This window comes from Pipistrellus kuhlii, unplaced genomic scaffold (genome assembly GCF_014108245.1).
Source record: "Pipistrellus kuhlii isolate mPipKuh1 unplaced genomic scaffold, mPipKuh1.p scaffold_m20_p_1, whole genome shotgun sequence".
NCBI lineage: Eukaryota > Metazoa > Chordata > Mammalia > Chiroptera > Vespertilionidae > Pipistrellus > Pipistrellus kuhlii.
In genome coordinates this window covers 59,160,676-59,187,336 of record NW_023425404.1, presented here as the reverse complement: position 1 = coordinate 59,187,336, position 26,661 = coordinate 59,160,676, and the positions used below count along the sequence as shown (strand labels likewise).

The following is a 26,661-nucleotide window of genomic DNA, read 5'->3' as shown; positions in this document are numbered from 1 at the left end:
GCTAACTTCCATTCAGAATGTGGTACTTCACTCAATTTATAATTTTCAGAAAATGTTGACAGCAACTTAGAGGAAAGTGTATCTTAAGAATAACACTTTAGCTGAAAACAAAGCAACCTTAAATCAAATTCAAATATATTCTTATTTTAGGGGAAAATATATATTGAGCTGAGGTAGGGCCATCTTCTACTTTGTACAAATAGGAGGAGAGAAAGGGTTTCTCCTCAGGGATTCTGAGACACCACTGTGTCTAATGTAGGAACAGCAGGTACACATGGTTTAAACTCCAGAGTTTTTGTAAACATCATTTGCAAAATAAGATAATCTGCATCATTCCCTTCTGAACTGACAGTTTTAGAACATTCATATAATCTTTTGTTGTTTGGCTACCTAACAATGATCTCTTCCTCTTCTTTTAGGCAAAATGCTATGATGTCAAAGACTGGATCCAGGAAGACTCTTTCTGCCATGGGACCTAGGCTGTTTTCTCTTCCCTGGTCTCTCTTTGTTCCTGCCCCCTTTCCAAGACTGGGGCTTCAGCTTTAGGGTGGGTTCTACCCAACATTCTTTCAGTAAATTCTCATTCTGCTGGAGATAGCCTGAGTCAGTTTCTGCAGAATCTGGATTGGTACATAGCCTAATTTCTAAACTGAGCAGAAATTCTATATGGATGCCCTTGGCAGATGCCCAGATTTCCCATGAATGTTTCCAGCCATAGGGAGTACTCTACATCCCAAGGCAAGCTGCTCTTCTGCTGAGAAACTGCAGTATTATTAAGCGGTTTCCTTCACTGATATGAAATATACTTCCTTTCAACTCCTATCCACTGCTCCATTGGTCTTTGGAATAACCCACAGCAAGTCAGACCTTTCTTTGATACTATAACTATAATATAAATAAATAACTATAGTTTTCTCGACTGTCAATATTGGGACTAAACTAAAAATAAGCATATGATGTATATTGCTGGTGGTAAAAAACAAATTAAGCAACATTTAATCATATAGTGAGAACTTTATATTATTTTTATTATTCCTTTATACCTTCTGTTTAAAAAAGAAGAAGGTTTAAATTTGGAGCTTCTATACTAGTATCATGAACACTTTTATAATATTTGACAACAATGCTTCAATTATTTAATGACATGAGTTTCTTTTCATTATATTCATCTTTATGGCAAGCAGTTGTAAAACTTTATATATAAAGGTAGGTAAATTTTAAAAAAAATATAAAGTAAATTATAATGAAGTTGATGCATTGGAATGCTAAACACCATGATGGCCATGCCACTAACATTTGAGAATATTTCTTTAGAAATAGCTGGTTCACAGTAGAATAAAATGGGACTACTCCTTTGATCTGCATCCTCCACTACATTACTGAAGCCCTTATTGTGCTACTTGTGTTTTTAGCAGTTATTACCATTGTTTCTTAATCAGGAATAACTTCACCATTTATTTTCAGTACTTAACCCTATAAAACTGTTTTATTTGAGACCGACAGGCAGTGCTTAAAGCATTGTTTTCTCTTAGTCTTAGTTCCTATGTTTCCATCATGCATTCTCCAAAATTTTATCAGACCTATTTCTTGACCTCAGTGGTTAGTTGGTTTGAAATCACAAGTGAATAACATATTCTATATCCTTCCTGAGACCCTATTGAGCAGGAGATCTGGGAATGTGGACTTACCTGTGGCATGTTCCCGCAGGCCTACATCAAAGGCAAGTTTATCTGTCTGGGATCTTGATGTAGTCAAACATGTTAGATACTGTGAAACAAGACAGATGCTTGTGAAATCATACTCTTCTATCAGGTCTTGGCATCTCAACACTAGTTGGCTCTCAGTTGTCAATGTCAACATTGAGCTACTGTGAAAAGCGCTTCCCTTGTTTATTATTATAATACTTTTGATATATACTTTTACAATATATTTAAAATCTCAAAGATATTCTTGTCTGATGGTCCTGTGACTTAGCTTATGTGACTATATATTATAGAGATAAGTTTGACATATTAGGTACGCTTTAGTTCAAAAACTCTCTGAGAAACCTTTAAACTGGAAACAATATAAATGGAACATAAATGACCAACAATAATAAAAAGACTGATCAAATTTGGTACTTCCTTTTTATGGTCTATTATGTTACCATTAAGTGCTTTTATCAAGATTGTGTAATAGCATGGAACAAATACAAAACAGCCTATTTGTAGGGTTAACATATATGCAAAATTAAAATGCCTAGCAACCAGACTAAAGGAAATGATGCAAACTGACAGCAGAAGTTATCCTGGACAGAGGCACAGACTATGATGATTCCACCACTGCTATTTATTTCTCATTCTTCAAATTTTCTGTGACCTTTAAAACATCTCAAATTATGTCTAATTATAAAAATACATGGGAATGCAAAACTTAACAATGATTTAAAAAGTAACTTAATAAAGGAAGAAAACAAAACCCTGGCCTATTCCCCATCTCCTCTATTGACAGGCCCAGAGGCTGACCTTAGGATTAGCCTGGGAGTCAGACATGCACTTGGAACAAGCTTTCTGGGTTTATTCCTAGTCCTTTGCATCCAGAAGATGGAATGACTGCACTGTGCGGATCCATGTCTCACAGGCCCTGTCCTCAGAGCTGCTCCTGAAGGAGCAGTGTAGAGGTTATATTAAAAGTGAGTGGGGCTTTTTGGAAGGGCAGTAAATCTAATGGTGAATAACATGGGCCTGCATATCTCTACCACGATGTTAGCCTGAGTTTTTAAGGCCAGGGAAAAGTGTGCTGTTTGAGGTTTTGATTGTTGTGTGTAGGCAGAAAAAAGAGAGGTATTAAGGTTTAATTTTCCCTTATAAATAAGCACTAGGTTCTGAAAGAAAAATGATCACCTCTTAGTCCTAGAGATAGTCTGAGTACAGTTTCCCCACTCGCTAAATGTCCCCATCTCCTGTTTGGACAGCCTTGTATTTGGTCATTCTTGTTTTCTGTCCTTTGCCATGAAGGACTGAAACAGATGAACATTCAAGCTGAAAAGGTCAACTTTTTACCAGTGCTCAGGGAAAGAAATGCTGTAATGAATGCATTATTTAAGAGGCAGCTGCTGCTCCCGCTGCCAATCTGATAGTTTAAGCATTGAGATGAACTTTGCAGTGTGCTGCAGGTGTAAATGTGTAAGAGTGAAGTCTTGAATGAATTTAACAGTTTCCATTAGAACAGAGAAAGAAGACAAATCTTCCTTCCATAGATAGCTAGTGAGGATGCTACGGGCAGAGACTAGGAGTGATTGTGACTCAAGTTGGCACAGATTATAGTTGATTGAGATCACACTAATCTCCTTAACTCCCTTCCAAAGATATACAATGTCTGTTGTTTACAAGTTTATTTAAAACTTGGAAAAGTTTTTCAAGTTACATAAATTTTCACCATTCAGGTTAATTTGGGGTTTAGATCCCTAATTAGCTATAGTTTAGTCAGCTTCCTCCTGCCTCTGGATTAACATAATACCTCCAAACTCTTCCAGCACTGGAGGCAATGGTTATAATTCCATGTCCTTTAGCTAGTGAAAGAGGAAAGATTTCATGAAAATTTCATTTGGTGGATTTCCCCCTGTGCTGGTTATCCTATATAACCAAGAAGTCAGTTACCCCATAGTTTATTTGATCAATGAAGCAAATCATTACTAAGAATCTAGTATGTCGAAGTACTGTACTTGGTGGGATTATGTTTAATTAAATAAAGGCATGGTCCTTTCCTTCATGGAGTGGGGTCAGACATTATGCAAATGAAATATAGAATTGCAAATTGAGGTAAGTTATACAAAGGAAATGCCAAGACAACAATGTTACCTCTGCTGTTAATTTGATCTAGACACTTGCTGGTTTCCTGTACTTCCCCCCTCTTTATCTTTCCCTCCTCCTGGAATGGTGAGAAGTGAACACCCAGATGTGCTTACCATTCCGCTAAAAGAGTGCCGCAGGAGGATCGCATGGCCATAGAGCAGGGTCCTGTGGCCACCCCCTTGTGCTGCCTGGTGGGGAGGAGAGGGACAATGTCAGCACGGGCCAGTTTGTGGCCTCTCACAAAGCAAAGCAGCACAAGAATCCTACAAGACAAACTACAAGGAAAAGACACATTCCAAAGCTCCCAAGAAATTCATTCTAGAAGATAGTAGACAGCCTATGGGCAGGGTTGGGGTAGGAGTGGGGGGAGAAAACTCATGACCACAGTCATGCAACATCCTTGGGAGTGGGTGTGTCAGACCAAACCTCTTTTCCAATAGGGCCCCTGCCTGGTATCAGCAGAGACGCAGGGCTGTTCTACAGGAGCAGCATGGCAATGAGATAGGCACTCCTTACCTTCCTTTGAAACTTCTCAGAAGCATTCAGAGTGAGAGAGAGAAACAAATATGATGTAACTATATGCTAACCATAGAAAGGCAGCTTGGGGTAGGTGGATGGGCACATGCTGTGACTGGTGATCTTTTCCCTTCATGGCTCTTGTGCCTTTTGCCCACTCACTTAAAGCATCCTATTTACCCAAATCTCACCAACGAGAGATAGCTTGGGCATCAAGGCTTTAAAAAGGCAAATTCTGCAGAAATAGATCCTTCAGTTGAGGGACCATCGAGTTACCTTGGCTGCCTCACTGGGCAACTTCACTTTGGCTGTTCACCCAGTGGCAGCCCACCCAGTCGGAGCAGAACGCACGTGAGAAGAGGTAGCCCTCCAGAAAGCCACTGTGCTGCTTCCTACCTTTTTCCTTAGTCGGATCCACATATAACCATTTCAACTGAGTACATGATATGAGACAAAACTATCATTCCCAGGTAACATGGAAAACTGAAATCTACAGAAACTCTAGAATATTTTGGCATCAACATTTTCAATCTTTTGCATAAATCTTTCTGTCATGATAACCTGCCTTCAGATATGATCAAATTCTCAGATATGATAAAATTATTTTGATTACATACCCCTTTTAGGGTAAATATTTGCACATAGCCCCCCCCCATCCCCAAACACACACAAAAAGAGAATCCAATGCTTATGATTAAAATTAATCATATAGAGAAATTATATTTTCCTTCTATATGCCAAGGGCATCGTTTATGCAGCACATTTTATTAGAAGCTACAGACTCACAGCCCAGGGGCCTGGTCTGAGATGCTGTACCTCTCCTGTATCTACCCTCTATCAGAGCCACAAGCAATAGGGGAAAGCAGGGGGTGTGGAGAGAAGGCAGAGGTTGGATAATAAAGCCTGGAGTGATTTTAATTCAACTCAACTTGGATGAATAGAATCACTCTGTCAAAGAGATGATTTTTCATGTCATACAATAAACCTAAAGAAAAAAACATAGTATCTTGTTTAAAAAAAGTGGATAACTATATGTAACTCTCTCTGTATATATACAGAGAGATAAAAAAAGTGGATAACTATATGTAACTCTCAACTGTATATATACAGTTGTAACTGTATATATATATATATACACAGTTGTAACTGTATATATATATATAACTTTATATAGTTACATAACTATACATAACTGTGGCTATGGAGCTATTTAAGACTTTAATATTGTGGAGGAATTAAATGTTCTTCTTCACAATATTTCCAAGTTGCTTGAAATCATTTGAAATAACCTTAGGTGCTATATTTACAAATGTATTAACAGCTTTTGTTAAAATTAGTCATATTAAATTTTTACATCTTGGCAGTCCAACTGATATTTTCACTCTACACTGTATTATCACACATTAACTGAGAGATCATGATAGCTCATGTTGTAGGTGTATGCTCCCAAACGAGTCCCATGTTTCAAATTGAACTACAGACTAAATCACATTTCCTAGTGCTGACCATGGTCACACCTTCCTTTTCATTTCTATCAAGTCTGTGAGTAATCATAAGTAAAGAGCCAAATGTTGCTGACCCCAAAATGTGGCACTAAAGAGCTTGTGTTCCTCCCTTCTCTGGCCCTCATGTCCTTTACTATAGTGACAGGAGAAAAGACACTAGAGAGACATCACTCCCCCACTGGGATTGAAGGGGACAGTACCGTCCTGGAGTGTCCTCCCAGCCCAGCTCCTCCCTCTTTTGGGGCCACATTTATCAGCCAGAGGTGCACATCACTGGTTAAAGCAGAGGCTTCTGACCAAATTCTACAGTGTTCATGCCATCAGGCCTGGGGTGGGGCCTGAGAACCTGCATTTATAACCCGTTGCAGGGGGCAGGACACTGATGTTGCTGGTCTGGTGACCACACGGAGAACCACTACTTTAAGGAAAGACCAAGCTTCATGCTAGAAGTGGAGGGGTTTTCCAGGCAGGAACTTTGACCCTCCTCCTCCTCTTCCTCGTGGGGGACCATCGAGGTACCAACTACTGTTGGGCACACACTATGCCCAGGTGCTGTATGTACCATCACAGCTCATTCTCATAATGCTCCCAGGTAGAAATGTTTCCCACTTCACATGCAAGGAAACTGAAACTCAAAGATGGCATCTTGGCGCATGTCATACAGATGGGCGTGGTGGGAACTGCACTCAAAGTTAACTCCAGAACTTGAGCTCATTTCTCCTGGCTTTTCATAACATATTCATTAGCCTACTGTGTACAAATGGGTGTACAAAGCACCAGGAAAATAGGATACAAAATACTTCCGCAGTTCCACAATGAAGGGGAATTCGCATCATTGCTGGAATTAAATGAGCCCTAATTATACAGCAGGCACAGAATTATACCAAGTGTTGTACATGAATCAACTCATTTTATCTTCTTAATTAGTGCTGTGAAGTAACTATGGTAATTATCTCCATTTTACAGCAACACAAACTGAGGCTTAAAGAGATGAAGTAATTTACTTAAAGTTGTACAGGTTCCAAGCGCAGGACTAGGATTTAACAAAGACCAGGAATTTAGCCATATGCTCCATTGTCTCCTTCTGTATAGTCTGGTAGGGGAGATAAGACTGCATAAAAACATTGTTATGAACAGAAACAACATGTCTGTTAAAAGAATTAAAGACACAGAGCATTGGGACAGACCAGGAGGGTAAAGAGGGTATTAAGGAATAACTTTATGGAAAAGGTAGACCATAACATCCTGATAGGACTGTAGACATGTAACAATGGTAAGAAAGAGGAACCCACATGGGTGAAGACCTGGAGGTGGAAAGTATGAAGTGCACATGGGGACAAGCAGCCATTTGTTTCAGTGATCAGTGTTGTGGTCAATGGAAGAAAACAGCTGAAAACGAGTCAGGACACAAATGCTGAGTGGGCTATGATAACTGTTCAATAGCCGAGGAGACAATGGTCAGTGTCACCATCAAAACTGAACCTTAAGGAGAGAACCCTGACTGTGAAATGGTGAAAAAACTCGGGTGTTAAACCCTAGGGGCAGAAAAGATCATTTACTCATTCAGTTTCCATGAAAGCATAAGGAGAGAATAGAGATGAAAAATCTTGGAGTCATCCTTTACTCCTTTCTTGCTCACATCATACTCCACAGTCATTCAGAAGCTGCTGTGATGCCACCTTCAAAAGAGATTTTGTATCCAACCACCCCACTGCTACCAGATGAGTCCACTGTTGCCTCTCTCACCTGGACCATCATCATGGCTCCTAACACTGCTTCCTGCTGTAATCTCCCTTCTATATTCTGAGTTAAAATGGCAGGCAGTCAGAGCATCCTTTAAAGACCATTGATCACATTGTTACTTTCTTGCTCAACCCTCCACCCCCAACCCGCAACCTCCAACTTCCTTTCACCATAGCCTCCAGGGCACTGGATCAGGAGTTGGCAAATATTCTCTATAAAACACCGGATAGTATCAGGTCTATGATCTATTTTGAGTTAATTTTTGTACAAAAATTAGGAACAGTAGTCTAGTTTCATTCTTTTGTGTGTGGTTTTCTAAATTTTCCCAGAACCATTAATTGAAGAGGCTTTCTTTTCTCCATTGTATGTTTTTGGCTCCCAAGAAGATAGAGAAATGGCCAACAGATACATGAAAAGATGCGTAACCTCACTAGCTATTAAGGAAATGTAAATCAAAACTAGAATAAGATACCACCTCACACTTGTTAGAATGGCTATTATCAATAAGATGAATAACAATTGTTGGAGAGGTTGTGAGGAAAGAGGTGGGAACATAACTGGTATAGCCACTATGGTAAATACTACAGAGGTTCCTTAAAAATTAAGAATCAAGTTACAATATGATGGAACAATCCCTCTTCTGAGTATCTACCCCAAAATTTGAAAAATTTCTTTGCTAAGATATATGCACCACATATTCACTGTAGCATTATTTAGGGTGGTTAAGACATAGAAACAGCCAGTGTCCTGTGATAGGGGATTGTATAAAGATGTGGCACATACACAAATGGAACACTACTCAGCCCTAAGAAAAGTAGAAATAATGTCATTTGTGAATGCATGAATGGGTCTGGAGAATATCATGCTAATTCAGACAACGTTAAAGATCATATGATTTCACTCATATGTGGGATATAAAAGTGAAAGCAACAAATGAACAAACAAACAAGAAAAACAAACAAAAACTCATAGACAGAGACAACAGTATGGTGGTTACCAGAGAGAGGAAATGTGTGTGTATGAGAGAATAGTAAAGGGTAAAGGGAGTTTAATATATGGTGACAGAAGATGATTTGACTTTGTGTGGTGAACACACAGTACAATGTACAGATAATGTGCCATAGAATTGTACACTTTAAACCCATACATTCTTAATAACCAATGTCATCCCAATACATTTAATTAAAAAATAATACCTACAATAGGTCATCTTTTTTTACATAAAAAAAAAAGAAAAAGAAAAAAAGAAACTGGATAGTAAATATTTCAGGCATGGCAGAATACATATGGTTCCTCTTATAGTCTTCTTTATTTTAAACAATTTTTTCAAAATGTAAAAGCCACCTGTACCTAGAGATTCTCTACATAAGCAGACCATAGGCTGGGCCTGGCCTTCTGGCTGTCCCTGCAATCCTACTGGATCTGGTTCCCTTCACTTCTTTGACTTCCTCACCTACTAGGCATGCTTCCCATCACTCCCTCTGCTTCTGTCACATGGTTGTTCCTCTATTGCTCACACAGGCATGCTCCATTGAAGGCCCTGCACATGTGTTCCTCATGGCCTGGAATGCTCTTCCTCAATATTCTCATTCCCAGCCTTCTTTCAGTCCTGTGCTCAGACATCTCATTAGAGAAGTCTTCTCTCATCACTCCTTCTCATGGCATTTATTATTAGCCGATATGAATTCATATGTTATTTTGGATGTGTATCTGCCCTCCCTAATGAATCACATCAACATCACTTTTATCAGTGCCTGGCAATAGGAGGCACTCGTTTTCACATTTCATATTCATTTTCCCTGAAGGAATAAATAATAATTGGTCTTTTTGTATCCCTTTTACAAATGGGAAAAGAGAAACTCTCCCATAGTCATCTTGTGAGCTTGGATTTGAATTTGGGTCTAGCTACAAATTTCACTCTTTTCACTACTTAGTGCTAATTCTGGAATAACATTCTAGGAACAAAGACTGCATGGATTTATTCACAAGGAGGATCCAGACTCAAGACCAGGAGACTTTAATGGGATGGCTGTCCTGTCTCTGCCAGGAGCAACATTGGCTGCAGCCACTGGCAGGAGGAGAACTTGTATTCCCACCTCAAAGAATGGGGGCAGGGCAGGGCAAAGCTGGTGAAGTGCCCTGCTGCCATGTCCAGAGGAAAAATGTTCAACTAGATCATTAATTCAATCATCTCACTAGTAATTTCAAAATTCATTCCGTCACTGACATTTCTTTTAGTGATGCCTGGAGGACACTGCCTCCTGGTAAGATGAGCCTATTATAGCAACAAAGAGGAGGGAGAACTCTGCTTCTCTCCATGCATACACTCATGAATGTTTCAAGACTGTTAGATCTCTAAACTGCCTTTTCTTGTAGTCAGAAACCCAAAATTCCACTTTGGAGGTCTCAGGTTCTAGAAGGCCCCTTGCTGAATGTATCATGCCTCCCCAGGGGGGCTTGGGCAGCATGACATTTTCTGGATGTGCACAGGCGCTTGCATTTTTCTTTTCTTCCCATCCCCACTTCAGTTCCAGTCTGTTAGGCTATCACAGAATAACATTCCCTATCCATGCTAGAGACCCTGTATATTTGCCTAAGAGGTTTACTTTGACACATGTGACAAGTAAATGAGAATGATGCCATTTAAGTAAAAAAAAAAATAAACAACACAACAACAAAAACCACACCAAAAAAACAAAACCCAAACAAGCAAACAAAAAAAACACAGCCAAGTAACATTGAATAGAAGGGGGAAAAAGCAAGTAACCCAGCATTTTCAGTTAGAAAACATAATGAAAGATTCCATTCATGATTGCTACAAGATATTACTTTTTTTTTTTTAAGGAATTTACTTAGATGATGAGCTAGACCTTTAAAACGAGCCTGAACTAAATCTTTAATGTAAAATGTCAAACCTTTACATTATAAAATGAAATAAGATTTGGTTACATTCTCATTGTTACAGAATGAGAATACTAGTAATGTTTGTAAATGCTTGTTCTCCTAAATTTAACTTATAGATTTAATGTGGTTTTAATAAAAATTCCAAGAGAGTATTTTGGAAATAACCTGCTATAAAATTAACTGGAAATATAAACAGTAGGAAGCAAAACTAATTCATTCTGGTAATGGTTCAAAAAGAAGAATGTAGCACAGTATCGGCAGTTCATAAACCAACCTCAAATGTAGCATACAATAAGGCAGATTTTTAGTATAATGGGGGAATGGCAAGATTATCAAGCACAGATATGTGGAAAGCAAATCAGAAAAGCATTCAGTAAGATCCATAAGAAATATGAAAGATAGATTCTGAATAGAAATAGAGTTAAATACTTCATTTAAAAATCAAATTCTAAAGCAACTAGCATGTAATGAATAGTCCACATCCCTTTACTGCCCTAATACTTATCCATGCTTTGAAATACAGAGGAACTGGAAGGAAACAAAAGACAGATAATGCCAAGATGACAAGACTTCAAACAATGGAAATATCAACATTTAATAGACTATAGACATTCTTTGTATCATTTTGACAAAAGAGGTAACATTTCATTGAAATGTAGAAGAAAAACAAGCATAATAAAGAAATAGAAAAAGGATATGAGTAAGCAATTCATATCAGGAATAAAATTAAAACATATGGGAGAGATTTTATTTCCTCAGAGGAGATAAAATGAAAAGAATGATTATTAAAGCAACTTTGGTATATCGTTTTACATCATTTGAATTTGAAAAAATAGGGGAAGACCCTAATACTGTCAGAGCTGCAATTTAGCAAGTGTGATCCAATAGAAGTTAGCATTGAGCAAAACTCCTTTTGCAAAGCAATATTGGGATGCATGAAAGAGCCATAAGAAGACCATAATCTTTGTAGTGATAATTCTATTTATGGGAATAATTCAAGAGAAGCAAACAAATAAAAGTGTACATACAGTTGTGATAAGAGCATTATAACAGGGACAAAAAGAAACCTGGAAAGAACCTAAATATCTGAAAAAAAAATATCTAGTAAATCACAGGCTTCTTCAGGATGGTCTATCCTGTGACCATTAACAACCATTACAGGAGCAAATGGAAACACAGAAAGTGTTTACCATAAACCACTGGGAAAAAGGCAGAAGACAAAATGCCTTTAACAATTTTATTTATGCATGAAATTCGTGCATGGGGAGGGGGTGGTGTTCCTCAGCCCAGCCTGCATTCTCTCCAATCTAGGACCCTTCAAAGGATATCCTACTGCTGGTTTACAGGGATTGGGCCTAAACCAGCAATCAGACATTCCTCTCAAAACCTGGGACCGTTGGCTCTAGCCGCTCACCTGCCTTTCTGCCTGATTGCCCCTAATCACTCTGCCTGCCAGCCTTCTCACCCCCAAATGCCCCCAGTGCCAGTCTGCTCATTCCCAACTGCCCCCCCCCCACTGTCCTGCTCGCCCCCACCTTCCCCCCCCACTGCTGACTTGATCACCTCCAACTGACCCAACTAACCCCCCTTACTGGTCTGCTTACCCCCAATGGCCCCTGCCATCCAATTCTGGCCTGATCCCCCCCATTAACCCCCCCCCCTCCGCACAACCCAAGGTCCCAGTCCCTCCTTTTTTTTTTTTTTTTTTTTTTTTTTTTTTTTTTCAGTACCTCCTTGAGCAGAGGCTAGGGTCAGCTGGAAACAAGTATTTAGGAGTTATTTATCTTGTATAATTGAAACTTTGTAGCCTCGAGCAGAGGCCAGGGCTGACCAGGGCAGGCAGGAAGCTTGGCTTCCTCCATTGCTGGGGCAACCCAAGCCTCCTGCTTGCTCCAGCTCTGTGGCCACTGCCATTTTTGTTGGGATTTATTTATCTTCTATAATTGAAACTTTGTAGCCTTGAGCTGAGGCCAGGGCCTGCCAGGGCAGGAAGCTTGGCTTCCTTCATTGCTGGGGCAACCCAAGCCTTCTGCTTGCTCCAGCTCCGTGGCTGGCTGACATGTTGATTGGGTTAATTTGCATACTCACTTCTAATTGGCTGGTGGGAATGAGTTGTGGGTATAGTGGAGTGATGGTTAATTTGCATGTTTCTCTTTTATTAGTGTAGATTAGGGGTGTCGAACTCAATCAGAGAAGAGGCCAAAATCTAAAATCCAGCCTAAATCGCGGGCCGAATGGTTTACTGAACAGTCATAAACTGTCATTGTGATGGAAACGCAGTGGAGTGCAGTGATGACAGCGAGGTGCGGGCCACATTGCAAGGCCTGGCGGGACGGATTTGGCCTGCGGGCCTTGTGTTTGACACATGTGGTGTAGATAATCAGAAAACCTATGAAAATGAATATAGCAATTTGGTTTGTTGAGGACCATCAGACTACTGTTTTTCTGAATTTTTCTTTAACACTATTGCCATACTATCATTTTAACAAAAAATATATGTGTATGGAGGGAGCAATAAGCTCATGTATTTAAAGAAATGGAGTTCTATAAAACTGTTTTGTCTATTGGTTACAATTTTAGTTGCTCAAGATGTAATTTGTTAGAATCCTTAATAAATGACTTTCGCTACCTGAAAGATGGGCTGATGGATAGCTAGCCTGCCTGCTTTCAGGCACTGATTCCAGAGTGTTTAATGGAAACCCCACAAAGGTAGCTTTTATCAAAGATACCTGTAACACCCTCCTAGTTCCCTTAGGCCCAGCTCCAGACTCCGTAGGAAATAAATTGCTTGCCACAGGGAATCACTCCTGCATGGATCCCAAATGACCTGATTCTACTGACTGTGCTTGGTGGACCCTTCACCTGGGATCCCATCCTTGTTCCCTGAGCCTTGTAAAAACACTGCTTCATGCTTCCTAAGACTACTTTTCCAGCCAACAGATTGGACTTCTCCCTACTACTACAAGCCATCAACCCCATTCGGGCCAAACTCCCAAGACCCCACACTCAGTCACCTCACTTTTCTCGGTGGGGTAAACTGATGGGACTGTCCAGCTCAAATGGCATCCAAGGAACTGCTGGGGCATTTTCCAAATAGGTATTGGAGTATAAACTCAGATAACAGGGACAATTTTGCCTCTTTTATAATAGAGCGGCACATGGGGTTTAGAAAGTGTATTCCAAGGGTAGAAGGAAGCATGCACTAATTAGTCGCACCCATGACCTGGAGTCAGAACCAGAGACCATGACAACAGAAACTCAATAAGCACATTCCAGTCCTCCTAATCCCCTCCCTACATGTGAAATCCTGAAAAACCCAACACAGGACACTAAACCCTTGTCTTCACCACTTTTGCTGGATCAAATACCCTATTCTTCAGCTAAGTAGTAACCAAGTCCAGCTTTTCTTGGGCTCCCCTTCCTGGGACATAAAAACACTATACAGGTATAAGGAATCTTTTAAAAAATTTGATACCTTTATTTTCTACATGCAGTGTAGTGGTTAATATGGATCTAAAACTCTTAATCAGCGGTTCCCGAATCATTGGCCACAGAAGGCCCCATCATCAGGACAAAATCCCCTGAAAGAGTTTGGGGCAGTCCAACCAGGAAGGCACAGACCCTTGAAAGGAGGCTTCATTCTTGGCATTTTCCAAGATAATGTTAAAAATTAAAATTATGAAATAGAATTTTAATCAAGTTCAGAAAAGAGGAGGAAGGTGTGGTAGCTGACAGTCCACTTCTCCAATTTCAGTGATCTTGGCAGTCTCCCGGGTTGCCTTACTGAAAAGCAGGGCCCGCATATCAGAGGCTGCAAAGCACAATGGGACCCCTAAGAGAAAAGGCTAAATCTGGTTGGCAGAGGGCCTATGGCAGTCATGGCTCCCTCCGCTGCTGTGCTCTCCCTGCAAGGTCAGCAAGGTGACCTTGACTCCAGGGATCCTGCCTCCCACACCCTTAGGGTTCCCACTCCCTATCAGCACATATCATAGGACCGAAACAGGGAGTGCTCCAAAAACTGTATAGGGAGACAGGCTCTTTTCCTTTTTTCTTTCATTTTTAAGAAGGGAAAATAGGCAAAACCAAGTAATTCACTTACTCATGACTGACTTCCCCCTTCTTAGCAGGCTTTATAATTCAGTGAATTCAGCCAACCCACCTTCTTGGGGGCATTCAGAATTATTTTATTTTGGCTGAGATTTGGCAATCTCATTTTTGTTCATGTTATTAATTTCATAGCCATATGGAAGGATTTCAGGATAAAAGGCCAGAGACTGATTGAGGAAAGCATAACGTCTGGGTCATAAGCATCATCTTCAGAAAGAACCCGTACAGCAAGGAGGAATTCCATCCCAGGAAATCTCTTTCACATATTGGCCCAGGGAGTAAGTAAAAATCTGAGATGTTCAGATAAATTAGGGATAGTAGAGGTACCTCTGAGCCCTTAAAGCCATGAGAACAGGGTGGTGGTGTTGGTGTCCCTCAGCCCAACCTTCACCCTTTCCAATATGGAACTCCTTAGGTGATGTCCAACTGCTGATTTAGGCCTGATCCCTGAACTGGCAATCGAACATACCTCTCACAATCTGTAACTGCTGGCTCCTAACTGCTCATCTGCCTGCCGGCCTGATCACCCCTACCTGCTTCTGCCTGCCACCCTGATCACCCTCTAACCACTCCTCTGCTAGCCTGAAGATACCTAATTGCTCCCCTGCCTGCCTGATTGCCCCCACTACTCTCTTGTGCTGGCCTGCTCACCCCATCTGCCCTCTCTTGCCTGGTCACCCCCAACTGCCCTCCCTCATGGTCTAGGGTATCTCATCTAGGGGACACGCAGTAAAAAGCTTAAAAGGGATCTGTGCCATAGAAAAATTCAGGTAATGAGATATGGAACTAGAATTCCATATACACAGGGTAATGAGACTGCATTCTTGAGAGAGTCCAGGAATTCTGTTGTCCTATTGCTCACCTACTGACTTTGACTGAAATCAATGTTACTAATAATTCATGGATGTGTATAAGCCTGTTGCACTGCACATCCAAATGGCAGCCCTGAAGGAACAATAAACTTGGAAACAGCAGTTACTCATCCTTGTGGTGACCTGGGTCAATTGTCTGAGGTCAGAGAAGGGTCCACAAGGGAAGCCCACCTGGGTGGGCTTCTGGGATAGAACAGGGAGTCAATACCTCATAGAATTGACAACCCTGGGCAGAGCAGAGGTTCTGAAATGCTAACATTTTGTTTAAAACTCATCCTCCTTTTCCTCCACTATTGGAATCTCTAGATTAAATAGGTATAGAAACATGTTTTGAACCCATTTAAAGTGAGGTGACCAGACGTCCCGCTTCTGGCAGGACAGTCCTGATTTTTAACAATTTGTCCTGCAACCCGAGGCATTTTAAAAATTGTTAAAAATTGGGACTGTCCCGCCAAAAGCGGAATGTCTGGTCACCTTAATTTAAAGGCTGAGAGAAAGAATATGAATTTGAGATTTTATTTGCATCAGGTCATTTTCCCCCAAATTTGTATAAAACCTAAAATTGGACCAGAGTTTGCAAATAGTTCTTTGCCAAGCTGTCATGAGAAGATCCCCATGAGGGCAGGACACAGGGCACAGCTGCCAGTGTTGAACCAGAGGGAGACAGTTCTACAGACTTTGTAGCAAAGTAGCTGGCTCTCTCTGCTCGTCTATGTGCCCCCAACTACAAGTGCAAAGTGCTGCCTTAAGTTTTAGAGAATCAGCTCAGAGCTCTCTCTGCTTGACTGACTGATGGTGCCTCAGTACTTAGGATGCAGTTACCTGTAGGACTGATCAGATAAAGACTGGATTTCTGTACCCCAGTAGCAATTCTGAAAATGTTGAATACCATTCATAAACAATTATTTGAGAGAAATACATGCAGTTTTTTTTTTAAGTAGTGCATTCAACTTACCTTTGTAGTATCTCACCAAATACAAGAAAATGGGTATTTTCAGGAATGCTATGCCATGGGTTCTCCTCCTTATCCCCACCCCCTCCATGCTCAGGAAGTCAGGAGAGAAGGCACTTTCTCAAGCAAATTCCTACAGACTGTTCTGCAGCAGAAACCTGTGCGGTATGGCTGCATTGCCTTTGTAACAGCTCAACCTCTTTAGAACAACATCCCTGCTCTCCTGCCCAGAGCTCTCTACCACAAAAGCCTTAGAGCAGGGGTCTTCACACTTCTCTCATTATGAGAATCACCTGGTGGAGGTGTTAAAACACAGATTCCTGATAGCACTTCTTATAGTTGGGATCCGGGAATCTGTGTTTTAACAACTCCACCAGGTGATTCTCATAATGAGAGAAGTTTGAAGACCCCTGCCTTAGAGAAACGGGGGTGGGACACCCAGCTACACATCATTTATGAGATGGCAGCAGGTGATTCTTATTAACATGCTGGTTCTACTTTTCTCTCCATAATAAGAAGGGGAGGCACAACTGGTGCCTATCATCTCAGAGCACCGCTCCCTTCCATCACACAAAAAGAGAAGGATAACTGCAACTAGGGCACCAACTAGTATTACAAATATTTTGTAAAGCAACAGCTTTTAAGCCATAGGAAAAGGCAGGTAATGAGCTAAGGTAGTATGTGGGTAAACAACTAAGAACTTGGTATTCACTGTAACAAGTTCAAGAACCTGTGCAAATTCAACAACAGGAGCAAAACCGATCATCAGCATTGGTGCCAAAAGGGCATTAAACGAAAGGAAGAAAACTGTTACCTAAACCATCACTATAATTTCCCCAAACCTCCACAAACCCCGCTTTATGACAATTATACTACTAAAAAGACATAATCACAGAAAATAAAAAAGGTAGGCTTTCCCACTTATAATGTTGGCTAAATGAAACAAATCCTACATCGTCTTTACTGTCCTCATTTCCCCCTGCTCACTTCTGAATCCTTCCTCAAGGACAGACCCTGGGACAGTAGCCAGAGCTGCTGAGGAGCTTCCAATGCAGCCCAGAGCCCACATTTTGCTGATGGCCAGAACCAGGCCCAGAGAATGGCAGTGCCCAGGCCAGAACATCCCACTTCCACCAAGCCAGCACTGTCTTCCCTCCACAAGAGCAACATCTCAGGACTGGGAAATAGTCTCAGAGTCAGAGGGGGCAGTCAACTTATTGGGGGGGGGGTTCATCATTTTATAAGTTATATAAATGTCTAACCACTGCTGTGCACTTGAAACTAATACATAGCAGTGGTTTTCAATTGGTGTGCCGCAAGAATTTTTAAAGCATGCAATAGCTGACTATTTACTTAGGGCATTAACCTGTTTTTCCCTTACATTGTCAAATAAAAAAAGATAGCAGCCAATACAACAACAGCCTTCCAGTGTGAATGAATCAAAATTATACTTTTTTTGGTCAAATTGGCAAAAAAAAAAAAAAAAAGATATATTTTTTGGTGTGTTACAGAATTGTAGTAATTAGTTTATGTGTACCCTGAGATGAAAAAGTTGAAAGTCGCTGTTATATGGAATGTCAAATGTAATTGAAATCAGCTGCAGAAGATGTCAGGTGGAAATGGAAGCATTCTGCCTTCAGCTTCCTTCTCCTCTCAGGTGGCACTCTAGCCCTCTGGGGAGCAGAGGCCTTTACACCATCTTTCCCCCCCCCCCATATTTTTGTTCTTATTCTCAGTCTTTTTCCATTGATGCCACCTGGTTATTTCATGCTCTTCCACTCTCAAACCAGACAATTGAGTCCAGGGCTAGGGTGCTGGCCATGGAGTTTCTACTCCAGTGAGGATTAAAATGCCTGTTGAGATCAGGGCTTCTTTGGAACCAACTTAATTTTTCTTTACCAGAATACCCACAGAGGTGCTTTCTTAAACATCCATGAGACGGAAAGTAGTTAGAGTTTTTTCTAGTTTTTACAATGTTCCTCACAAATATATATTTTAAATGCTGGTAGCTATTAAAAGTAAATCACACAAAGGAAAAGTATAATAAATAAACTGAAAGGTTTCCATGCTCCCAGAATTTCTTGAATTCCAGATGGGCTTTATTTGTAAAAGATAAGCAGATCTCTTAAAACAAAATATTTTCCCCAAATTCAAATATCTTACAATTTAAGATTAAAACACATTCCTAACAATCCATTTTTTTTTTACAAACCTTCACTGCCACTGCCCTCCAATAACATTATTTTTCTTAAAACTTTCAGTATAATCTCCCATCAAAACTTTCCTCCCCCAAGAATAAAACTATTTACCTACTTAGTACTATATGCTAGAGGAAGTTTAGACACCCTAACTCCTTCTCACTACTCTGAGAAACTTTAATAAAAACCTTTATGTCCCACCTGCATGGCTCAGGTTGACCTAGGAAATAGGAGGTCAGGGTTTGATTTCTGGTCAGGACACATGCCGGGGTTTCCGGCTCAGTCCCCAGTGGAAGGCATGCAGGAGGCAGCCAATCAATGATTCTCTCTCATTATCCTCTCTCTCTCTCTCTCTCTCTCTCTCTCTCTCTCTCTCTCTCTCTCTCTCTGTAATCAATAAAAAACCTTTATATTTTTTTGCAATTAAAATGTAAAACACAACACACATACACATAAACAAAAACAAGAAACCACCTTTAGTCCAGTGATGGGAAGAAGCTCAAGCTTTCTAGGTTGACTAAAGTCACCATGAGGTGACTACACTTAACAGAGCATTCAAAAGTCCACAGCACGAATGGGGAGAACTACAGAGCAAAGCTCTAAGCTATCACATTTGCCAAACAACACCAGGATCACACAGGCATATTGATTTTGAATATGAAGCACTGACTTCAGAATGAAAAAAACTGCACCAGCGAGGAGGCAACTCCTTCTAAAGCTGAAGCACTGTATTCAGTAAGGGGGGTGGGGTATTTGACAGAGTTTGGACTTTAAAAATTAATTCTGTGGGTTCTTTCACTTGAAAATGCTTCTCCTCAGGATATGAAGAAATGTAAAAAGCTAGTTAAACTTAATGGTTATTCTCAACTGTTGGAATTAACATTCAATTCTTTTGCTGGCTCACTTTGGGGATGTCGTGTGAGAAAGGGAGAATGTGGAACTAGCTTTTTCCATTTTTATTATGAATTCCAGTCTCATGGAGGAGCAGAGCTGGAGTTGCATAATAGCCCTGGGAAAGGTCTGAAGCACCAAGCAGCTTGGATTAAGGCAAGGCTGCACACTTATCTTCCCAAGTCCCAACCTATGACCGTGGGCCATCTAGACCACATTCAGGGGGAAAAGAGAGAATTAAAACAATTTTCAGTGGCTTGAAGGAAAGGAAAAAGAATCCACAGGCAAGCCTTTCTTCTAATTACAGAATAGCAGTTTAACATGAGCTTCTTGGCAACAGATTTCTAAGTGTGCAGCCACGTCTAATTCCACAAGATTGAAGTGTGTCGTGTTTTCTTACATGGCAGAGGCACAAAGAATGAAAATTGCCCTGGACACTCACAAGTGATAGGCCCAGCTCATTACAAATACAGCTGAAGCCAGCTGTCCATGCAAAGTACATGTAGATTAAAGGAGTGAATAACATACCCATTCTGAGAGGTCACTGAGCTAGCAAATCAAAAACAAAACAGTCAATGGATATGTTAGTGAGTGCAGGTCTTGCTGAAAGCTTTTAAATAATTTGAGGAATCTACTGATAGTTACTACATAGGAAAAAAAAACCCAATGAGAATAAAGAGAGTGGATTTCCTACTTGGTGAGGATTTTATTTTAGCTAGAAGCTAGCAGTAGCCTTAAATGCAAAAATTTGTCTTTACTTCCTTTTCCTGGTTCAGTGCTGATGTCAACAAGAAACTAGCAAGCAAGCAATATGCTGTAGTCTAAATTTGTCTGTAGCACTTTTTCATAATTACATTATGCAAGAAAATCCTCCCTAAGGAAATGGTCAGTACCTACATTATGTTATTTGGGATTTTTTTCTTAGAAATACTGTAAATAATCTATTAGAATTTTCTTATACTAAAAAGGGGCTTTCTTACCACAAAGTAGGTCTTTCAGATGGCATATTAGATATTAATTAGATATCATGTTATCAAAAGGTCAGTTCAACAGTAAAATGAGTTACTTGCATACATTTTCATAAGTATCAGCTTCTCAGAGAAACATTAAAATTCATTATCAATAAAATCCATTATCAATTCAGTATCAACATAAAATCCTAAAATCATAGCATAACACGAGAAAGAACTGTAAGGGGGGGGACAAGAGAAGGGACATATGTTTAATGGCAATTTAGTCTATGAAAAAACATATTAAAAGCTTTAGTTTGGAGATCTCTCATTACTATTTAATTTTTGAAAATAATATCTGGCTCTTTGAAGTACACTGCAATCTTCACAGACAGGAGGATGTACTTCTGCATCTAAACGATGTGGTTAGTTAGCACATGTCTTTTACCTCCATGGGTAAGTTTATTCCTAGATATCTTAATTTTTTTGTGTGAGTGTGCAATGGTAAATTGGATTTTTTTTCTAGTAACGAATTATAGAAATGATCCCTGAAAGTATAGTCTTTGGATTTTTTTTTAGTTTATCTTTCTGTGTGTTTATTATTGGTATATAAAAAAGCCATATATTTCTGGGTGTTAATCCTGCTACATTGCCAATTCATTTATTAAGTCTAGTAGTTTTTTATGGAGTTTTGGGATTTTATAGGTATAATATCATGTCACTTTGAATAGTGACAGTTTAACTACTTCTTTTCCAATTTGGAAGCCTCTTATTTGTTTTTCTTGTCTGATCACTATGGCTAGCACTTTGTACTATTTCAAACAGGAGTGGTAAAAGTGGGCATCCCTGTCTTGTTCCTGTTCTTAGGGAAATGGTTTTAATTTTTGCCCATTGAGTATGATGTTGGTTGTAAGCTTATCATATAAGGCTTTTATTATGTTGAGGTATGATCCCTTTATTCCCACTTCACTGAAAGTTTTTGTCAAGAAATGTTGTTGGATTTTGTTAGATGCTTTTTCTGCATCAATTGATATTATTATGTGACTTTTGTCTCTCAATTTGTTTATGTGATATATCACATTTATAATTTGCTGATATTGTACCAGCCTTGCATCCCTGGAATAAATACCATTTGGTCATAGTGTATGATCTTTCTAATGTAATGCTGGATCCAATTTGCTAGAATTTTGTTGAGAATTTTAGCATCTATGTTCAACAAGGATATTGACCTGTAGTTCTCTTTCTTTGTGGTGTCTTTATCTGGTTTTGGAATTTGGATAATGCTGGCTTCATAGAAAGAGTTTGGAAGTGTTCCTTCCTCTTGAATATTTTGGAATAGTCTGAGGAGGATAGCTTTTAGTTATTCTTTGAATGTTTGGTAGAACTCCCCTATAAAGCCATCCAGACCAGGGTTTTTGTTTGCTGGAAGGTTTCTTTTTTATTACTGCTTCAATTTCTTTGGTAGTTATCAGGCTATTTCAGTTTTTTATTCTTCCTGATTGAGTTTTGGGAGTAACGAATTATAGAAATGATCCCTGAAAGTATAGTCTTTGGATTCATCTAGGTTGTCCAGTTTATTGGAATAGAGTTGTTCATAGTATTTTTTTCCATAATCTTTTGTATTTATGTGTGGTTAGTTGTTACTTCATCTCTTTCATTTCTGGTTTTATTTATTGGCTCCTCTCTCTTTGCTTCTTCACTGAATTATTTATGTGAAAGTCCTATTAATCCTAAAAAGAAGCTTTAGGCTCCTTTCATTTGCCCCTGTCTTCAGAGTGGAAATACTATACACAGCACAGTTGCTAGAGAAATGTATACAAATGGTATGGCACATTTGTCATACCCGAGGACAAGGTTCCCATGCCTTCTTAGAAGCTAGGAGGTTGTCTTCTGACATCATGTGACCTTGTGAACAATCAGTGTGGCATAACCTTCCATTGTGCTCTATTCATGTAAAGGTCCTTAGAGAACAGGTCATAAACTTTATAGCCAAGTTCAGGACATTCACTCTTCTTATCATCATAGATAATTTTAGTCACAAAAATGTGAAAACATCATTAAAAAAGAATGTGCTAAAGATGCATTTAACCTGACATTGTTATGTAATAAACAAATGAAAACAGATGCTGATGAGAGTAATTTGAAGCCTTATCTAAAGTTTGAACTCCAGCTGTGCCCACATTTAGAGATCTTGTAGTCATCCAGAACAAAGAAGGCCAATAAGATCCCTACCTCTATTTCTGGGGCCCTGAGCTCCCACTGTCTGTCATTTCTATATTATAGAAGAGAGGGGATATCCCCTCATCCAGATTTAGCCTCTTAATGTGAGGTTTTAGCCTTCCCTTCATAATTGTCAGAAAAGAGGCAAAATGAAAATTTATTTTGGCATGTGTGTGGGGAGAGAAGAAGACTGGTGGAGGAACTATGTACATAATTCTAAATAAACCTCATCTCCATTGACATTTTGTTAAAGAGAACATTTTTAAAAAGAGGAAAATCATTGAATGAGTCAAATCTAACATTAGGCAGGTAAATTCTAACAGTAATTATACTTTTAGAATAGGATATAAAATATCCTTTTCAGAAAAAGTACAATCACTTCTGCAAGTTGCATGATGTAAATCCCATGAGCTTCTTTGTTGTCAAGAAGCTCATGTTAAACTGCAACTCTGCCCATATACCAGGGTAACCAGGATGCACCAACATAACCCCAAGAGGTGTTTAAACTGAATTTCTTTTGCACTAGTTGGTAAAAAGCCACTGCATCAAGCTCTCCAAGTATCTCTTGGTGCCCCCAATGAGGACTTCCCCACCCCAGGGCCAGCATCCAGCAGGTTATTTGTTCAATCTGGGGTTACTACCCCTGCCAACTGTCCAGTCTGTGGGAACTATATACCACGGTATTAAATTATCAACTTTATTGACTTTCCCCTGTTTTTCTTTTGAAAGGGAGAAAAAATAACATTCTGATTTTGAATTCTTCTATTGTGTGTTTTGATCTATTTTCTGATCATCCAAAAAGAATATTTTGTATTTACAATATAACAACCAAATCTACCTGGTATAATTGCTCTTTCATGTAAAAGCTTGGGGGGATTATGTTGACAACTACTCTTTAAAATTTGCATTGGGCTTGAATTCACCTTACAAATTTGCTCATAATAGGCAGCCTGTTCTGGTGACTGACTATATTCAAGGTTGTTTCTATAGGATGATGTGAATAAAGACTCAGAGGGAAATGGTGACATCACCCCTGGCCCCATGTCCTACTGAAGGTGACTGGGTATTGCACATACTGTCCAGCCCATCAATCACAAATGTAAAAAATACTTTAATGTTTGCAAGCAGAGATTGTATTTCAAACTCCAGACATTTAGCCCAGCCGGTGTGGCTCAGTTGTTGAGCATCGAGCTATGAACCAGGAGGTCATGGTTCAATTCCCAGTCAAGACACGTGCTCGGATTATGGACTTGATCCCTATTGGCGGGTATGCAGGAGGCAGGAGATTAAAGATTCTATCTCATCACTGATATTTCCATCTCTCTTCCTCTCCCTTCCTCTCTGAAATCAATATAAATATATTTTTAAAAACTCCAGACATTTAATTGGTCACGGTGCCAAATATTTATTTGTTGGCAGTTTTCCCCAGAATAAAATCAGATAAAATTGAATCAGAGATAGAGACCCAAGGATGAGTTTAACTAGGGTGGATTCTGAAGCGCACCCAATGTTCTCTGCCCCCAGTTCCTCCTCATCATTTATTCTCCTTTTCAGCATAAAGCTGTGTCCCCTGTGCTGTTGGCTGCAGCTAAGAACATTTCAATAATAAACTCTTTTTGTTAGATGTGGAGCTGGACATTTTGTTTTGTTTTTTTTTGTTAGCAAGAGTTCCTGAAAAATTGTAAATCTCTGTAAAAGGACTTCTGTACACTCATCACGTGAATAAATAAACAACTGAAGTCATTTTTAAATTGTTCAGCTGCTGCACAGCAGTGAACAGACATACCATGCAAGGACCAATTTATGGCTGCAAGAAAAAACCCACACTCATCAAAGCATCCCCTTTGGTGGCAGCCATGATCATTAGTGAACATAATATCTATTTAAATGCAGTAGGTACCTATTTCCAAACTGAAGGGACTGGCATACAAAGGAGGTGTTACGCCATTTCAACACCCCTAGGCTCCTCAGCGAATCATTATGGTCTGTCATGTTAACTTATTTCCTTCTTTATTTTTCCTCTTTTTCTTTTTCTTCCCTGCTGAATATTATCATCTAAAATCAAATTAATTTCTAATAGCAATTGTGCACAGCAATCACTTCAGAAAAGGAAAACAACCATACTCAAGAGGTTATATACAAATATAATTTCTCATAACAAAGAGAGAGAGCCCAGATGGAATTGTGAGAGAGTTCCAAGAAGCTTGGAGTTACTGAAGCTGCTGTTTAGGTAACTAATTAGTGGAGCTGCCAATAAATAATAAAACCTTAATAATTTAAAAAGAGTATTCTGTCCCACCTTACTCCAGCTCTCTTTTCCTTTCCTGCTAGCTCTAAGATTTCTAGTTAATAATAATATAATGTGTCAAGAAGTAAAATAACTGTTAGATCTCTTTTTGTTTATTTATTTTTTGTAAAATAGCACAAAAAAGGCAATAAGACATATTATCCAATGAATATTTAATAATAAAAATGTCATGAATTGTTTATTTTGGACTTGAGTCTTCAAAGAGAATACCCCCCCCCCCAATAAGATTTAATGTATTGGTTTTTGCATAGTATATATTAAAGATAGGCCCTGAAATATATAGCTATATTGAGTAAACTTCTGCTATAACATGGCTAGTAATTAAGGAAGGTCTCATTCATACGTTCCAAAACTAAGTATTGGTCTTTGCCTTCTATTTGGAAAATAAATCATTTATTCTTTTTAAAGACAAATTAATTAAGGCTATTATTTAAGTTCTTGGCAACAAAGAAGAACAAGGATTATAATCAGAACACTTGAATTTACTTTGTCATCTACAGGACTTCCTGACTCACTCATGCTAAATGATAAAGGAAACAAAGTCCTTTGAAATGCAGTTTTTGAACAAAACAGAATGCTCAAGAGACAATTCTCCAGTTAATATAGCTTCTGTCTTCCCACTTTCTATCCTAGGGACATAAATAGGCAGGTCTAGCTGATCTTGGTTGGCAGTGAAAGTCATGATATTCCAAATCAACCAGTCTGCCCTCATCAAAGAAATCTGTAAATGATGAGTTATTCATCTTGGAAAAACAGTTCACAATGAAAAATAAATTTGTTCCACTAAACTGGAAATGTTTGAGAGTGTGTGCCTTTGGAGGAAAGCATGGGGTACTGAGGTCAATGCAAGGAGGAAGTGAACATAGACATCAGTGAATATCAAAAGCACACAAAAAAATTCACCTGTGTTCATACTCTAATGAAGAAAACAAAGCTATTTTCTGGTGGCTGATGAAAGCATTTTATTCTAAACCAAAACAGTGAAGAATTACAAATATTAGTGTTAATAACCCTAGACAACTAATTAAATATTCTAATTTTATAGATGAGAACCCACTGGTCTCAGGAGATGGAAGACTTGTGTGAGATTATATTAGGAGCTGGAAGATGGCCTAAATGTAAATATTGTTTCTCTTGAGCTAGTCATTGTCTCTTATACCATAAATGAGATACTTCTTTATTATGCAGGAGTTCATTAGAATCAAGTAAAAATAATCCATGCTAGGTATAGCAAATAGATCTTACCTATGTGCACTTACTCTCCAGTACAAGATGCAGAAAATTAGACTTGCAATTATGGTAGAGAATGATAATAACTATTTACTGAGTTTTGCTCAAGCAAGGTACCCATCCTAGAACTGCAGGCTCAGCAAAGTCTTCTCAGTAGATCTAATACCTAAATTGGCTCCTTTAAAGAGAAGTATAGATGACCTACAGGAAGAGAGGAGTAAGAAGCTGTTCTAGATGAAGGGACTTGCTGATACACATGATCATAGGCAAAGAGAACTGTTGTTCTTCTAGAAGTAAAACGAATTCAATATGATTGGAACACCAAGTGTCCTGGGGGGATATGGTGAGAGATGGGACACCAAATCCTGAAGGCCTTTTTGTCTACTTAAGGAACTTGGAATTTTTCTCAAGATAATGACTGACAAAGGATTT

The 26,661-nt window shown here is 39.2% G+C and overlaps 1 protein-coding gene across 1 annotated transcript in view; it reads right to left on the bottom strand.

Moving 5' to 3' along the window:
• Positions 1-26,661, bottom strand: part of RYR3 (ryanodine receptor 3) — a 350,151-nt gene that overhangs the window by 290,914 nt on the left and 32,576 nt on the right. Inside the window, 2 exon segments of the mRNA XM_045583784.1 lie at positions 1,689-1,767; positions 3,947-4,021. Of these exon segments, the coding sequence (XP_045439740.1) occupies positions 1,689-1,767; positions 3,947-4,021 (154 nt within the window).